Source organism: Mytilus edulis, chromosome 2, assembly GCF_963676685.1.
Source record: "Mytilus edulis chromosome 2, xbMytEdul2.2, whole genome shotgun sequence".
In the NCBI taxonomy this organism is placed as follows: Eukaryota; Metazoa; Mollusca; class Bivalvia; order Mytilida; family Mytilidae; genus Mytilus; species Mytilus edulis.
Genome location: NC_092345.1, coordinates 77,897,744 through 77,917,033, shown reverse-complemented (window position 1 = coordinate 77,917,033; position 19,290 = coordinate 77,897,744). Strand labels below are relative to the sequence as shown.

The 19,290-nt window shown below is 31.9% G+C and overlaps 2 protein-coding genes across 15 annotated transcripts in view; both read right to left on the bottom strand.

The window, feature by feature from the left end:
- LOC139513040 (microtubule-associated protein 2-like) overlaps nt 1-19,290 on the bottom strand; it is a 117,373-nt gene that overhangs the window by 11,053 nt on the left and 87,030 nt on the right. The gene's annotated exons all lie outside the window — the stretch shown is intronic.
- Nucleotides 10,885-13,483, bottom strand: LOC139513041 (uncharacterized). The gene has a single exon (XM_071301144.1). It carries the CDS (start codon nt 12,856-12,858, stop codon nt 11,602-11,604), a length of 1,257 nt encoding a protein of 418 aa, XP_071157245.1. The 5' UTR covers nt 12,859-13,483; the 3' UTR covers nt 10,885-11,601.

The following is a 19,290-nucleotide window of genomic DNA, read 5'->3' as shown; positions in this document are numbered from 1 at the left end:
ACTGAAGGCGTTCACCTCTTACTGTCACATTACCTCCTCCGGGCGTATGGTAAACATTGTCTAATGATCCTATGCGTGGTGAGACCTCCCAGTTTAATCGCTCATTTACTATATTTATATCATTAGTTTTCGGTTTATAGCCAGCATTTTCTAAGGATCCAACTTTTGCATGTGTTTCCCACTTCAACTTTTCGCTGACAATTTTGACATCACCACCTTTAGGACTATAACTTGCATTTTTAGCATCTACTTTAGAATTTGGTTTCCATTTAAGTTTTTCGTTGTGTATTTGAACATTTCCACCAGGAGGCTGAAAATGCCGATTATCCAAAGATCCAACTTTTGATTGTGCATTCCACTGAATTCTCTCTGTGGGAATAATAACTTGTCCCCCACCAGGTTCATGAGTGACATTATTTAAAGAACCTACTTTTGCACCAGCCTGCCATTCTAGACGATCACTGAGAATTTTTACGTCTCCTCCACCAGGACTATGATGAACATTGTCAAAAGATCCAACCTTTGGTTTGGCATAATACTTTTTATTTTTCACCATGGCATATGTTCCCTCTTCATTATGTTGTAAGTGTTCCCATCCATTTCTTGCATTTGTAAAATTTAATCTATCTTGATATATTTTGGGAAATTTAATTGCACTAATGTCTTTTGTTCCATCACTATGGTAACTCTGAGGTCGTTTTAATTGTAGATGACGGTCATCCAAGGAACCTACTTTGGCTTGAGAATTCCATTTTAGTTTCTGGTTAATAATTTGCTTATTCCCTCCACCTGGTCGGTACTGCACATTATCCAAAGAATTGACCTTTGATCGACCTTCAAAACCAAGGTCAATGGATGGCAGTTTTTGGTAATATGGACTGTTGTCAACTTTCATGGCCATATTTCTAAAAGGCCTATATATTTTCTAATTCATTTACTCTTTTTTATTCAAAAAGAAAAACGTTCAGTTCAAACTTTCACCTTCCTACCTTCACCTTAGTTCAAGAATTATCCAGTCACTGGTCAATATCCACAGTCACCAGTTCTTCAGAAATGTGTCTAAATACTTCAACACAATAAAGCTTAAAATTGCATCAATCTGTTTAACAAAAAGTCTAAAGGAAAATGTCAAAATAGGAAACAATCTCACAAAAAATTCAAGTTCTGTTTTTCTGTTGTCAGGGCCAAAATGACGGAGAAATCCAATCCCAAAGAGAAAAATGGTATCACACAATATAACAATATCGTTAGAATAATGACAAGTTCTCTTTCAATTTCTATCTTTTTGTATCAAGTTGATTAATGACCAGAAACATTTAAACAATTGATAATTCTTCCGAGTCACTGGTTTAAATTTAAATTCCTTTAACACATAATATGTACTATTGAATTTGAATTTCCTTTCAATTTGTGGTTGTTAAGAATATCGTCAATGATCAAATGCTTCCTTGGGTGCCAATTTAAACTGTGACGTACAGGTAATCTAGTTAAATGCTAATCAACACATTAAACAATTACATTTTCTATTTCATTTATATACGCTCTACAATAGCTACCGATACAAGCTAATAATATAAGTAGATAAAAAATGGAGGTCTATTTCAACTGATGATTTAAAGATCCTTTTTCATGAAACCTTAATCTATTTGTTCAAATTTGTTTAAATCTTTCCTGAAGCAATACATATGACAAAATTAAATATCCCTGTATTAGGAACAGAAATATTTTCCAATCTAAAATAAGTAACAGAAATCAGAATTCATACTTTAAAAGGGATCAATGTGCTCACTTTTTAAATGGATTTTTTGTTCACTACTTTCATTTCAAATATATGAAAATTTTAAAAATTCTTTAATTGCATATTTAAAATACAATTTATATAGAATACAACATATGCAAAAGTGATCAACATCTAAATCAAATATTAATTTCCTTTCAGCAAGGTAGATAGCTTTTTCACAGGGTCTAGAATAAACATAATTTGCAAGTTAAGTAAAATATTAAAATTAATATATTTTACATTTATAAAGTGATATACAGATCATTACATATGCATGTGATAACAGTACGGAGACTAAAACATAATCATTGATCATATTCCAGGTGTTTATCTAGTCTAATTGATTCAATAGTGTCAATTTGTTTTTTAATTTTTCAAGAGGGGAAGGAGGGAATAGCAGAACTAACAAGAAATGATAACTTAACTTATAATTAAATATTTTTTAAGGAAGGGAGTTACAGGGCTTTGAGAACTTAAATATGGCCTTGTAAAACCCATAAAATGTCAGTACAAACTTTTTATTGGCCAATAAAACCAATTAGTGGCTCATAATCAATAGTTAAACTTATGATGTAATATGAAAAAGTTTCACAAGTGTTGTTAATGTTTGTATGCAATATTTAATACTGAATCACAGCCTAGCTTCAAAGATGACTACTCTTAAGTAAATATTTTAATTTCATATTTTAAAACCTTTTAGGTAGGTAACAGAAGTGCAAAAAGTTTAATTCAAATATTTATTTTGCAACAAAAAGGCCAAGCTGTAAAACTGCTTATATTTAAAGTCTATTGAACATCTTAGGTACAAAATAGGTGAAAGAGGCATATTATGCTATATTTTCTCCTATCAAGGGGAATAATCAGTGATTATATATACTTTTCTCTGTCTCTACCAATGTTATTATACTCATCTTTAGAATCCTCTAAAACTTCTCCTTGAACAAGTACAAACCATACAAGTATGTAAAGATTGTATATTGATATCTCTTTACATTTAATTCAGTATAAAGAATATACACAGAGCTACTGAACCAGACACATCTCCCTATTAATCTAGAAGTCTATATTGTATAAAATGTCATCACTTATTGACTGTTTAATGTGAAGAACATTACTTAAGGAGACATTGGGAAGTATATAATGATCATTTACTGACTTATAAACAACATTAATCAAAGTTTTTAACTGTACATTTGTGGGGGGTCAGCAACATGTTTATTATATTTGTTGGAAATTCCATCCTTATATTGTATCTCCATACAACTGTTATAAACAATCCTGTTTACAGGACCTGAGTAATCATCAGCATTTATTCATTTTACAAACTTCCTTACAAACACAAACAACAACAACAGTTATTGTATATAGTAAAATTGAACATCCTCCTTCACTCAGACAGGGAAAAACACACCAACAATATAATGGATTAAAAGGATTATTCAGCAGGTGCAGGATTTTCTCGCTGCAGTGAAGACCCATTTGTGGCCTTCAGTTGTTGTGTGATCTTTCGTTAGGTTGTTGTCTCTGACATATTTACCCTTTCCATTTTCAATTTTATTCAAAAATTGTGATGATAAATGCAAGCAATAATTTCAGAATTTGCAGGATTTTAAATTTCAGGAATATATCCTACAAGAAATGATGACAGCAAACCTGGTATTCTGAATTGTAAAGGAGTTTTCAGGCTTGTTTAACTGTTCAATTATTATTATAAGGGAACAACTTAAATGCTATTTTAAATCTATCAAGAACCATAACTCCTGAACTGTAATAGTGAAAGTGACTTCCCTTTTGTCATAAGTAACAACATATTATAATATGAAAAGAATTGGTTGAACTGTTCACAAGTTATTGCACAGAACCTTTTGACAGCAAGAAAAGTTATTATAGAGTAAAAAGTCTGTCAGGATGATGTTCTTTGGACTCAGATGGAAAAGCACCATTCAAAGCTTTACTTGGAGAACTAAAGAATAAATGAATTGAAGACTGTATGAAAGGCTCTTTCTTATTCAGACAACTCTCTCAGAGAGCAAAAAAGACCCAAAAGATACCAAAGGGGTATTCAAACTAATGAGTTAAAAACAAACTGACATCACAGCAAACTAGAGGTTCTAAAGAGCCTGTGTCGCTTACCTTGGTCTATGTGAATATTAAACAAAGGACACAGATGGGTTCATGACAAAATTGTGTTTTGCTGATGGTGATGTGTTTGTAAATCTTACTTTACTGAACATCCTTGCTGCTAACAATTATTTCTATTTATATTGAACTTGGCCCAGAAGTTTCAGTGGAAAATTGTAAATTTTTACTGTAAAGATTTACAAATTTTATGAAAATTGTTAAAAATTGACTATAAAGGGCAATAACTCCTAAAGGGGTCAACTGACCATTTCGGTCATGTTGACTTATTTGTAAATCTTACTATGCTGAACATTATTGCAGAAAACAGTTCATCTCTATCTATAATAATATTCAAGGTAATAACCAAAAACAGCAAAATTTCCTTAAAATTACCAATTCAGGGGCAGCAACCCAAAAACAGGTTGTCGGATTCATCTGAAAATTTCAGGGCAGATAGATCTTGACCTGATAATCAATTTTACTCCACGTCAGATTTGCTCTAAATGCTTTGGTTTTTTAGTTATAAGCCAAAAACTGCATTTTACCCCTATGTTCTATTTTTAGCCATGGCGGCCATCATGGTTGGTTGGCCGGGTCAAGCCACACATTTTTTAAACTCCATACCCCAAAGATGATTGTGGCAAAGTTTGGATTAATTTTGCCCAGAAGTTTCAGAGGAGAAGATTTTTGTAATAGATTACTAAGATTTACGAAAAATGGTTAAAAATTGACTATAAAGGGCAATAACTCCTAAAGTGGTCAACTGACCATTTTACCCCTATGTTCTATTTTTATCCATGGCGGCCATCATGGTTGGTTGGCCGGGTCAAGCCACACCTTTTTTAAACTCCATACCCCAAAGATGATTGTGGCCAAGTTTGGATTAATTTTGCCCAGAAGTTTCAGAGAAGATTTTTGTAAAAGATTACTAAAATTTACGAAAAATGGTTAAAAATTGACTATAAAGGGCAATAACTCCTTAAGGGGTCAACTGAACATTTTAATCAAGCTGGCTGAACATTATTGCAGTTTACAGTTTATCTCTATCTATAATAATATTCAAGGTAATAACCAAAAACAGAAAAATTTCCTTAAAATTACCAATTCAGGGGCAGCAACCAAACAACAGGTTGTCCAATTCATCTGAAAATTTCAGGGCAGATAGGTCTTCATCTGATAAACAATTTAACTCATGTCAAATTTGCTCTAAATGCTTTGGTTTTTGAGTTATAAGCAAAAAACTGCATTTTACCCCTATGTTCTATTTTTAGCCATGGCGGCCATCTTGGTTGGTTGGCCGGGTCAAGCCACACATTTTTTAAACAAGATACCCTAATAATGATTGTGGCCAAGTTTGGTTTAATTTGGCGCAGTAGTTTCAGAGGAGATGATTCTTGTAAAAGTTAACAGACGACGCCGGACGACGACGACGGACGCAAAGTAATGAGAAAAGCTCACTTGGCCCTTTGGTCCAAGTGAGCTAAAAACGACAAACAACCCAAAAGACAAACAGCAGTATACAAAACACAACATTTATATAAAGCTAAAGATTAAGCAACACAAAATCCATCAAAGTACTTCTGAAAATAACCAAATATCTATATCAAAACATTTGGTATTTTTACATTGAGTGTTTTGCATCTTAATTGACTTCTTATGACTTCCTTTTGTTGGGTATATTGATTACATGACCTGAGTTCCATATCAAATAAAAACAACTTTAAAAACAATGGCCCACATCCAGTAAATTAAAATTCCAATAAATCCTTAACAACATTTAACTTCTCTCTTTGTTAATTTAACTAGCAAATATTTGTTTACTTTTCATGTTATATATAATTCTTATTTCTAATTCATAGCTTAAAAAAATAATAAAAGGTAGACCAAGATCAATTTTCTAAAAATATCAATAAAACTTTGGTACTTTCAATATTTTGAAACAGTATTAATAGAAAACTCCTTAAAGTTTAAAAATTGAAACTGCAGAAATCAATTCCTATTTAATATTCATTTTACAAAAAATATACAAGTATATAGTTTGTTTTTCTATCTTACTTTTGGCAAATAAATAGGTTTTTTAGTTTTTTTTCTGTACTTCAATTGTATGGCCCTGCCACAAGGTGGTTGACGCCATATAGTTTACCCTTATTCATCTCTCTGTCATTCTGTCAATCAGCAACGACCAGTTATACAGACTTTTTACCAAACAACTTTTATATTGAGCTGATATTTGTGTATTTGAGTCCACTATGATGAGTTACAGTTCAACTTCAAGCTCTTCTGATTTGTGGTAATATTACATACTTTGGACTTTGAAAATTTAGTGAAAATAATATAACAGTTAGGCCTAAATTAATATATTGTTTGTTTCCCCATTCTCGACCCTGCCAAACCAGGTGTTGGTAGGTAGGTAGGGAAATAATTTTATTTTTTCCAAAAAGTTGGAACAATATTAGTCGTTCCAGCAAGCCTGAAATTCAGAAATGAATAAAATAAATATTTGGCTTAGTTTTGACAAAACATTTGTGAGTCTAACCATTTTTGCAGGGTCGGTCACGATTGGGGAAACAAACTGAACATTTTCATGAAAAAGAAGTTATCAGACAGAATTTTGCCATTCAATTTGTTACGAACATGTACTAGTGAAAACAACCAAAGATAGTCATAAATGAGGCAAAATAAAAAAAACTAATTAATTTCAGGCTTTCCTGTTTTTCATTATCTGATGTGTCTTGAGCTGCCATGATAATATATAATTTGGACTTTGCGGTATGAATGCAAAAAATTGAGATTACTATAACCCAAAGACTAACTGATATGGATGTAAACAATCACAAGACATCGTACAACAATCAAAGAGTAATTGAGTACCAAATATTAAACTATAAATGGCCTAAAGTCATGACCCATAAAAGACTGTTTGACTGCTTTCACATTATCATGCTTTTCTATTCAATGGAACTGTTGTACTTTCTATCTTTGAATTCTTAAACTCCGAAGGAACAAAAGCAGAGTTCATGTGTGGAAAATAAAAAAAATTGGCAGCTCTGAATGTTCTTTTGTTACACAATAAAAAGATAAATATAGATTAATTTGCATGAAAACTACTTTTAAAATTTGGTAAAAGTAAAACAATATTGACCTAGGAGATAAAATTCCACTTTCTTATATTCTTTTGTAGTATTAAACATTAGAATAAAAGAACTGGTATCAAATCTCTTTTGATATTTTTTGGTTACAGGCCAAGTTTAGAGTTTTTAAAGCTTTAAAATCAGGATTTATCTGGTTTTTGAGTGTGCTAATTTAATAATTTAAATAAACATGATTAAACAACTATGGAATTTCAGGGCAGATAAATCTTGACCTAATTAACATTTTTTTCACCATCAGATTTGATCATAATGCTTTGGTTTCAGAGATATGAGGCAAAAACTGCATTTTACCCTATGTACTATTTTTAGCCATGTCAGCCATCTTGGTTCGAGAGCAGGGACATCGGACACATTTTTTAAACAAGATGCCCTGATTATGATTGTAGACAAGTTTGGTTCAATTTTTCTAAGTAGTTTCAGAGGAGAAGATTTTTGTAAAAAATTACAAAAATTTACGAAAAATTGTTTAAAATTGACTACAAAGGGCAATAACTCCTTAAGGGGTCAACTGAACATTTTAATCAAGTTGATTTATTTGTAGATTCTACTTTGCTGAACACTATTGCTGTTCACAGTTTATCTCTATCTATAATAATATTCAAGATAATAACCAAAAACTGCAAAATTTTCTTAAAATTACTGATTCAGGGTCAGCAACCCAATAACAGGTTGTTTGATTTGTCTGAACTAATGTCTGATCTTGACCTAATGAACAAATTTAACCCCATGTCAGACTAATCATTTGCTCTAAATGCTTTGGTTTCAGAGATATCAGCCAAAAACTGCATTTTACCCCTATGTTCTACATTTAGCAATGTCGGCCATCTTGGGTGGTGGGCAGGGTCATGGGACACATTTTTAAAACTAGATACTTGTGGCCAAGTATGGTTAAAGTGGCCTCAGTTGTTTTAGAGGAGAAGATTTGTGTTAAAGTTAACAGACGACATGGACGAGGACGATGACGGACGTCAAGTGATGAGAAAAGCTTACTTGGCCCTTTTGGGCCAGGGGAGCTAAAAGGGAGATGAAAAAATAGTGTTCTAATTATCCTCCTACCAAGGCAATTATTTTAACTGTTTTTAAAAGCAACAACTTGAGATGCTTGGATCTATTAATATTAACATTTTCATAAATATCCTACATAGATTCAATTTCAAAGGGACATAACTCCCATTAAAATAGATGACAGTTGTTGATTGAACAAGAGTGCACACGCTGAAATGTCTCGCCTTCTTTACTAATCATTGATATTATGTTGATAGTCCTAAATATAAAGGTTTATTACAACTGCAACATAAACCAAGAAAACTAAACATTGACCAATGAACCATAAAAATGAGGTCAAGGTCAGATGAACCATGCCAGGCGGGTATTTACAGCTAACAATTCTTCCATACAACAAATATAGTTGAACTATTGCTTATAGTTTAAGAAAAACAGACCAAAAATAAAAACTTAACACTGAGAAAAGAACCGTAAAAATGAGATCAAGGTCAAATAAAACCAGCAAAACTGACATATAGATCATAAAATATTTCCATACACCAAATATAGTTGACTTATTGCATACAGTATTAGAAAAAAAGAACAAAACTCAAAAACTTCACTTTGACCACTGAACCATGAAAATGATGTCAAGGTCAGATGACACCTGCCCCTAGACGTATACACCTTACAATCATTTCATACACCAAATATAGTAGACCTATTGCATTCAGTATAAGAAAAACAGACCAAAATACAACAAGAGTGCATACGCTGAAATGTCTCTTCTTCTTTACTAATCATTGATATTATGTTGATAGTCCTAAGTGTAAAGCTTAGTTTTATTACAACTGTCTCATAAACTTAACATTAACCAAGATAACTAAACAAAGACTAATGAACCTTGAAAATGAGGTCAAGGTCAGATGAACCATGCCAGGCAGACATGTACAGCTAACAATGCTTCTATACAACATATATAGTTGACCCATTACTTATAGTTTAAGAAAAATAGACCAAAACACAAAAACTTAACTCTGTGCAATGAACCATGAAAATGAGGTCACCGTCAAATAAAACCTGGGCGACTGACATAAAGATCATAAAATATTTCCATACACCAAATATAGTTGACCTATGGCATACAGTATGAGATAAAAAGACCAAAACTCAAAAACTTAACTTCGACCACTGAACCATGAAAATGAGGTCAAGGTCAGATGACATCTGCCCGCTAGACATGAACACCTTACCATCATTCCATACAACAAATATAGTAGACCTATTGCATATAGTATGAGAAAAACAGACCAAAACACAAAAATTTAACTATAACCACTGAATCATGAAAATGAGGTCAAGGTCAGATGACACCTGCCAGTTGGACATGTACACCTTACAGTCCTTCCATACACCGAATATACTAGCCCTATTGCTTATAGTATCTGAGATATGGACTTGACCACCAAAACTTAACCTTGATCACTGATCCATGAAATGAGGTCGATGTCAAGTGAAAACTGTCTGACAGACATGAGGACCTTGCAAGGTCTGCACATACCAAATATAGTTATCCTATTACTTATAATAAGAGAGAATTCAACATTACAAAATATTTGAACTTTTTTTTTAAGTGGTCACTGAACCATGCAAATGAGGTCAAGGACATTGGACATGTGACTGACGGAAACTTCATAACATGAAGCATCTATATACAAAGTATGAAGCATCCAGGTCTTCCACCTTCTGAAATATAAAGCTTTTAAGAAGTGAGCTAACACCGCCGCTGCCGCCGTAGCCGCCGCCGGATCACTATCCCTATGTCGAGCTTTCTGCAACAAAAGTTGCAGGCTCGACAAAAACGTAACTATAACCACTGAACCATGAAAATGAGATCAAGATCAACCTTCTAAAATATAAATCTTTTAGGAAGTTAGCTAACGCTGCCGTAGCCGCTGCTGGATCACTATCCCTATCTCAAGCTTTCTGCGACAAAAGTCCCAAGCTCGACAAAAACTCTTGATAATGCAAATGTTGACTTTAAAATAGCAATACTTTTGTATGTAACTTATGCAATTATTCAAAGTCAATGAACCATGACTGAAGGTACATGGCTAAACAATCTCCATGGAAACAAGATATGTCATTGCTTATACAACAGCCTACCAAATACCATTGAGGTATCATAAGTTGTTCCCTTTAAACAAACCTTAACACATATAGGTTGTTCCCCTTGTAAACTATGAAAAAGATTCAAAGTCAATGAAACATGATGAGGGGATGGGGTTATATAATAATAAATAAATCTCCAAGGAAATGAATGAGACTTGCAAATGCCAATACATTTGCATACCAAATATCATTGACATACCCTAATTAACATTAATGGTTATACTTAAACTGATCTAATAAAAACTAATACATGTAAACTAAGCAAAAGTTTCAAAGTTATTAGACCTGGACCGAGGGGCAGGGGTAAAGACACATTGATTGTCAAAATGCACATCTGATGCAGACATATTGGTACTTTTTGTTATTAACCCTCCAATGACTGAAAACATAAAACGTTTTTCTAAATAAAATGGTCCAAATTTTTTTCGCAGTAGATGAGTTTGCACATCATTTTAGTCTAGCAATTACATCCCTGACTTTATAGAGTATTAGACAATTTTGGTAACAGGAATCAAGTGAGATCAAATCCTTGTTTTAATTCAAATGCAGAGTTGAAATTTTTAAAGATCTTGCCAAACAAGTTTATAGTTTCCAAAGATGACAAAAATAATGCCATAATCCATAAATAACACTGCACAACTGTGGAACTATAAATATATAAGCCTAGCAAACAAATTATAAACATAAATATTTTATTCATAATCTGACAAGAATAATGGTATCAAAATAGTATAAATAAATAAACTGTTGACACAGAGATATGTCTCAACTGTCTGCAGAAAATCACCAAGTCAATCTTTGTGTTATCAATAAACCAATATGTAGTCATACCCCAAATCTTCTTATACTCATACCAAAATTGTTACAGACCCAACACTTAATTTGACAATAAAATAGAATGGAACATATTAGTCATAATAATAATATTTTGGGGATTTATATTGACATTTACCAATAATTGCATTAAATACATAGTTATAAAATTGAAAGTGAATCCTAATGTAGGTTTGGGAAACCCCTATACTCAGTAAGTAACATGACTGTAAGCAAATTCATCTTTTGTATTTAAAAAACAAGTACAGCCTACCGGTCAATAAAGTGTGAACTGTAGGATCACAGTGACCTATTTGTTTCAAAGTCAATATACCATTCTACATAAATTGCTTAACCAGGATTTTTCTAGTAGGCAATTTAGCTTTTGAGAACTGAACTTTAAAATGAAACTTAATCAGTGAAGTCAATTAAGTAAATAAACTTTAATATAAAATAATAACGACAGTGGCTTACTTTCTGTAAGATATACACCATATAATGGCAATACCTTAAGGTAATCTTAGTCCACAACATACAAAATGAGATCAATCTTTGAAGAAATGTTTCAAAACAAACAATCTAATATTCTGAAAATCTTGATGTTTGTCGCGAATCTGTTTCTAACATTTGCCTTATTCTTTCCTCTATGACCTTATCCTCATCGTATGTTGGGTCATATGGGTCATCATAGGGATACTTTGTTTTCCAGATTTGTTTGATTTTTGATTCCCTCTTCCATTTAAGTTTCTGTTGATAGATTTTATTGTTATTTGTTCTAGGAGTATAGTCTATGTTTTCCAAAGTGTGCACCTTGGGTCCAGTACTATTTTTCCAGTCAGCTTCAAAATGTGGAACTTGGAATTCTCCTTTATGTTGCTTGTAATGGTAATTATGTGACTGTATTTTTGGTAGAGCTTTCCATTTTGGTTTCATATCTATAATGGTAACCTCCCCACCAGCAGGATTATGGAAGATTTTTTCCAAGGAGTCTACCTTTGCTTCTGCTTTCCAGTTTGTTGGGAACTGCATTTTAATATGAGTTTTTCCACCTCGTGGTTTATAGTTTATATTGTCTAGGGAACCAACCTTTGCTTCTGCCTCCAAAGTACGAGCTGATGGAATCTCATGCACTACTGAAGGGGTGTTATAATGATAACTTCCGAATGAAACACTGTCCCCTTTGGCACCATAATGAGGCTTTGAACTTAGTTGTAAACTGTAAGGGTCGGAGTGAGAGGTCCTTGCACTCCCTATATCAGAATTTGGATAGCTCTTGCTTTTCCTGTCAAATGAATCAATTTTTGGCTCTGCATGCCATTTCACCTTAAATGTAGGAATTTTCCTATTTCCTCCAGCTGGAGCATGATCAAAGTTTGCAAAAGTTCCTACTTTGGACTTGACCTCTCCATATCCTCTCTTATCACTAAGGGGAGGTAAATATGGCTCATGGAATTCACGGTTAAATGACCTCTCGATGTAACTCCCCTTCTTAGAGAATTTCCATGCAGGTTTTAAGTATTTATATTTGATTTCCCCGTCAGGACCAATGTACTGTAACTCTTTCTCTCTGATCCTTTGAAGTTCTGGGTTTTCAGGAGCACACACTGTATGAATTGGTTTTTGCTCCACTACAACATATCGTCCATTTTTCTTCTGCTGAACAGACATAACTGGATATTTTCCACGGAAAGCTGTACGATTTGGGACATATAGTACTGTTGGTTTGTACATCCCTTCATCCTTGTTTGAAGTAAGATTTGAAAAGTATTTGTTCTTTGCTTCTGCAACGGGAGAAAGTGTATCGTATCTTGGTGAATCCTCATAATGTTCAGTCATGGTGAAAAGTCAGAGAATTATAACTCAATAGTCTATCATCAAAATCAAAACAAGTCTTGTATTAGCTAAGAATACTCCATATTTCTTTTAAATCCTTGATATTCAAAACTTCTCAGTTTGTCAGCTAACAGCTCAAATTATGTAATTAAACGTTTCAATATAGCATGTTAAAATTTAAATTTTCCACACAGTCACTTGTTAAATTTAAATCATTTGATCTGTTTTAATGCAGTAAATCAAGTTCATGCTTATAAGATAAAAGTTAATACTCTTTATAAAGTAGCTGAAACTGATTGATTTATCCCACGTGTCAAAAGGCAATACTACAGGTGAACCGACTATATTAGTCCAGGTAGATACCAACACACTTCCATGTAATTTAATCAGACTTTCACTTTGGACACTTATTGTTCGTAACAATCCATTGGATAAATACCTTTCAATACCTACCGATTTTCCTTTATTCGTTAACAAGATACTGTTTATATTATAATGTCAATTTGAATTAGAGTTATTCACTAATCAAAGTTGTTAATGTTTTCCCCACATTATCAAATAATTGTCAAAATTAAAAATCCAATTTAATTAGCATTAAAATTCTAAATTGCTGTATTTATTGATTGAAGTAAAATGTGAATAAACAATTCAACTGGTACTTAAATAGTTAAAATTGACCAATTACAATTTTAAAATTGTCAATTCTTTTTTTTTATGATTCAAAAGCATGAATGAATTGATAGATGAATGTTCAATACTAACTATCCAGTGAATTAAGAATCTTGTGTAGTCAATAGTCTCCAAGTAATTTATTTTTACTGGTTTTTTTTCTTAAATTACTTCACACCTTCAAAGTAGCCTATACATACTAAGCTATTAACCACAGGATATCATATGATTCAATGACATATTTTGTTGCAAAATCTTTACAACTCATTTCATTTTTCATCTGAATTTTTGCAATATACTATAGAAATATATCTTACATCAAATTTAAGCTTAAAGTTATTGTCATACTTCTCATGGGAACTTGTTAGGAAAAGAAAATTATGTTAATCAAGAACAGGTGATTGAGATCTAATATATTCAGAATAAAAGCAAACATCCTTGATATTTTAAACACAAAATTAATATCAAAACCAAGTCTTTCCCTACTAACATATGCATCATTGGACCAAAAAACCTCTGCTCAATCATATGATCTATTAATTAGCCCCAAAAAACTATATTTGTATTTTAACCTATATCTTTCATGTATTCAGGTTAATTTTAATCCTATTGCATGTAATCTCAAAAATTTAATTCCATCACAGATATAATGTTGGTTAATTCGTTATAGAAAGCCGATTTTAAAAATAAGGTTGAAGTAATATGTGCTTAGTCTAATTATAGTTTTGTACTGTCTGATCTGTCTGTGCCTCTAAATATTAAGATGTATACTCTTAACATGGTGATTTATTGCTTAGTTATTGATAACCCTTTCATAACTGATTCCTATGGAAGAATATATGGTATAAGTGTCTATCTATCATTGTTTGAATAAGTTGATTACCTACAAGACTAAGATATACAAGAAATGAATTCCATTTTAATCATTCCAGATCCAGATCTAATATACAATTATGGCCCGTTGAAGAGGTGAATATCCAAAATTGTCAACACGAGAAGGTTATTTCATTGAGGGCGCAGCCCGAAGTGAAATAACTTTTAAGGGTTGACAATTTTGGATATTCATCGACTCTAAGGGGCCACAATTGTTTTATTATACCGAACTAACATTGGAAAGGCCTTTCAAACACTTCTTTGGACTTTACACAACAGTCAACACATACACACAAGCTGAAAATACCTTTAACGGCTTTGTGTTCTAGAATTTCTCGAATGTACAACAAAGGTAGAATCTTTTTGTAAAATATTGATGGCCCTGAAAAGGACCGTTTATAAGAGATACGGCTGCTGGCACTCTTTTCATGACCACTGCCTTATTTTCATTTCTCTCGGTGGGCTTCCAGTGTAACGTGAACGCTGCCATTTTGTTTATTTACGTCTGTGACGTCATTTTCATGGGAGGTAACTCAAGTACAAATCAACAAACTGAAAAGGTTATTCACCGGTGAATAAATAGGGTTATTCACCGCTGGTGCAAATTTTTAGGGTTATTCGTCCTTCCTTGCAATTGAATGAAAAACAACTGAATTATTCCATGTCACGTGATAACGTTTCACCCAATAGAATTGTTTAAAATATATGTAAGGTATAATAACAACACTTATATATCAGATATCCTCATCTCATCTTAAGATACTTGTTTTTAGACATATTTTCCCAAAAGGACATTAGCCAAGAGTGTGGCCAGTATATGGTTTCCACCTTTATAGCCCTTTCTAAGCTAATACAGATTCCTTATAATTTGTTAAGTGCTTATTTTCCTAGATTTCATGGATGGCCTAGGGTATAAGAATACTCAATATAGTACATTCTTCTACAGACTATTACATATCTTTTTAAAAAACCAAGACAGTCCTCTATCCACGAAATGAGTTCTGATGAAAATAAATGAGTCCTCAGCATAATCTTCATGTATCTCAACTCTTTCATGTTAAAACTAACATTTTATATAACTATATTCATAGATATAAAAAAAAAAGATGTGGTATGAGGTCCAATGAGACAACTCTCCTGGGTGATGAGCCAAGTCATAATTTATAAATGTAAACCATTATAGGTCTTCAACACAGACCCTTGGCTCACACTGAACAGCAAGCTATAAAGGGTTAAAAAAATCTCGTGTAAAACCATTTAAACGGGAACAATAACAGTCTAATCCATACAAAAAATGAGAAACAAGAAACATTTATGGACCACATCAACATACGACAAACACTGAACATCAGGTTCCAGACTGTGGACATGAAAGTAACAAAGATTATATCTAAACAAAGGTCATAAAACAGGGATCAATTTTACCTACAAACTTTGACACCTGTTTTACAAGACTGCAAACTCTTATTGCTGTACAATTGACAATATCTGTTTACACACACACACACCAGTTAAGTAATGTACTGTATGAAAGTAAAGCGAACCAATTTTCAATAAATATGTTAATGATGAATTGTTTAGGGGGGTCATCAAGACATAGAAGACAAATTGACAGTCTTTATTTAAGGAATTAACACAGAACTTTGGTCCTTTCTATGATTGTGATATATTTAGTGTTTACTATGGAATGTAAGACCAACTTGATTCTGACAGAAAATCTTTGTTCATAGACTTGTTTCCCTAACAGTTTATTTTGGCCCAATATATTTGAAGGAATATCATAAGACTTTTGTTCAAAATAATACTTAAATCGTAAAAAAATACAACTGAATTTAATCTGTTTCACTGAAATACTCAATTAATATGAAAATCCTTCAAGAAATACCTTTTGGCAGCATTTTCCCAAACTGACCCCCACTCTCAAATTGACAGTTAAAAACTCTACAAAGTGAATCAAATAAAGTTCTATTGATTAATTCTCTTTTTACTATATTCAAATTATTATATTTATTAAATTTACCATATGAGAAAAGTTATTTTCATAATTCAAAATCAATAAGCAGCTCTTCAGCCCACAAATAATGTTATATATTATATTTTTGCATGTTACATTTATCATAGAGTATAATTAAGAAATAAGCTAGACCCTATCATAAGATAGAAAATATCAGATGCCTGTTGATCTATTGAGAAATGTCAGTTTTATTTACAATATGTATATAAAATCAATACAAAAACAGGAATAATTTGATCAAACTTCAATAAAGGTTGTTTGATACAATAACATTAGGGTTGGAACAATAGTACCATTGCATAAGGGTTGGCATCATTGTAGAATGATATTCCAGTGGCACAATTTTAAAAAGCCACCATGGTTGGCATATTAGTCCAAATCCTTTATGGTTGGCACAATAGTACAATTTTATTAGGGTTGGCACAATTTTATAATGCCACTATTGTTGTCACAAATTAACAATTATATTAAAGTTTTCAAAATTGTATAATTACATGAGGGTTGGCATAAGAGTTTGCAAAATTTAACTATGTTGGCAGAGTTGTATATAGGCAATGACATCAGGATTAGCACAATTGTACAATGGCATAGTAGGGTAGGAATACATACGGATAATCATAATTGTACAATAACATGATAGGGTTGGCACAACATCATCATAATCATTGTCAAAACTTGCTTTGGAATTTGGAAATTCATTACAAAAATTATTATGAATCTATAAAAAACAGAAATTAACAAAATTGCTTAAGAGATTAAAGCATCTATATTATATCTGGCTTTAATAAAAATTTAAAAAAATCAGACGTAAAAATGAAATTGGTCCTTTAAAGCTCATGTAAAACTTTAAGTAGCAATCACCTGTTCAGGCTAGTTATATGATTTCAAATCCTAACAAACTTATTGAATGGTTCACTAACAGGAAAATTGGTTAACACATGAATGACTTCTGCTGTACAAGATTTACTGATGTATATGTATAATATAAGTAATTATGTATTTAATTTATGTTTTAACCACATATCCTGTAGTTCTATTTTATTTATTTCAATAGATTATAAATCTCCTTCATACCCATTCATCACCCTGGTTCATTCACATCAAGTCAATACAAACTTATTATACATGTATAGTACCCTTCAAAACACAAAATTGTCACTTTATTCCAAATCAATGACTTCTTATACAAGTACTTAAAACGTTTGTATATCATTAAGGTGAAGTAAAACATTCAAGATAATGGTCATTCAAATTGAAACCCTCCAACCTGCATGGAAACCATATGTTATCTAACAAGCAGATTCTTATAATAATTTTTTTTAAAATTAATCCAATATTTACCATATAATATATCATCCTAATAAAATAACCAGCATCAATACATATCTAATATTTTTTGTTGAATTGAGAAGCTGTTATAGGTATTTTAATGGTTTCTAAAACACCATGCTGACATTTTGGGATAAGCATTTGGATTTCAGAAATTTTAAATATTTTGCAATTAATGTGATTTTATTCCAAACTATAATTGTCTGAATAATAACAAACTTATTGCTTATTTACTATATACAAAGCCCTGTCAGTGAGAAATATTCAAATTAAGCCAAACGTGTTTTAACCAACAACTTAATTTTGACAGATAAATCAAATTTTAGCATGAAGCTAAGTAATTCACAGCCTCAACAAGACTATTTTAATATCAAGTAGTTTTCATGCAGATATTTCATGCTGTTAAATACTCAAAACTATTCATTTTTCAGCAACATACATTATAAGTATGTGAAAAATATTATTCATATCCATATTCAAAACTAAAAAATGAAGAATAAAGTTTATATATAGCATGATATTTTATTTTTAAATTGTAATATTTACATTAGTTATTAAGCCCTCCATTTCCAACAACGATCTTTAAATAGACTTCCAAGGAGGAGCTTTGATAAAAGCAAGATTATGAAAGGAAAATTGTTTGAGATTCTAAATTGATCAATCAATGTTTGCTTAATGTCCAGTGGCCAATACTTCATGCATGTTCAGGACAATTCTAGATAAATTGTATATTCTAACAAATTGATAATTACTTTTTTACTTCAAGGGATAGAACTAACGGTCCTTTAGTTCCTTACATGTCAATTCATTGCAGACAAAAGGTGTATGTGCAGGTTTTTCCACTCCCTCCTCCAAATTAAAATATATTACACAAGAACCAAATACTGATATATGACAAGAACATAAAACACCATATCATCCTCAATTTCTTTCAGTTCAATATATATTAATAATATGTCTATTAACAGTAAAAGTAATTATTTTCTATTTAATGACAGCTTTCTCCTGCCAAGTTTGATAGAAATCCTAACAACAGATCTATGTCAACAAACACCAGCCAGGACCTGATCTCTAACGACATATACACCATTGATCATTGTTTGTTATGCTATATCACAGAGGAAAAGAATCTGTCAATAATGTTATCAAAGTATAAATAATCAAATCAGTTCCAATATATGTTAACTCAGTTTTTTTGCTTTACTTTGACAATATTGTAATTTATTTTACTAGAATGATGTCATACTTTTCATTGACGTTGTAGAACTATTGACTCCACTTAGATACCCAGTTTATTTCTTTACTACAACTAACAATTAGCTATTAAAGTCACATACCAAAGCCAAACTGATATTTTAGACATTAGTATTCAGGATGCAACCTTAGAATATACATTTTAGTTTTGATTTTTATTTGTTTGTAGAATTGTGGGAAAATTGGTTTTCATCAGATAAAATTAATCATGGCTCCATCCAAAATTCTCAATTCCAAAGAGAGATAATTATCTGATAAACATCTGTAAATAAACTGAAATAGCCTTAAAAAGGAAT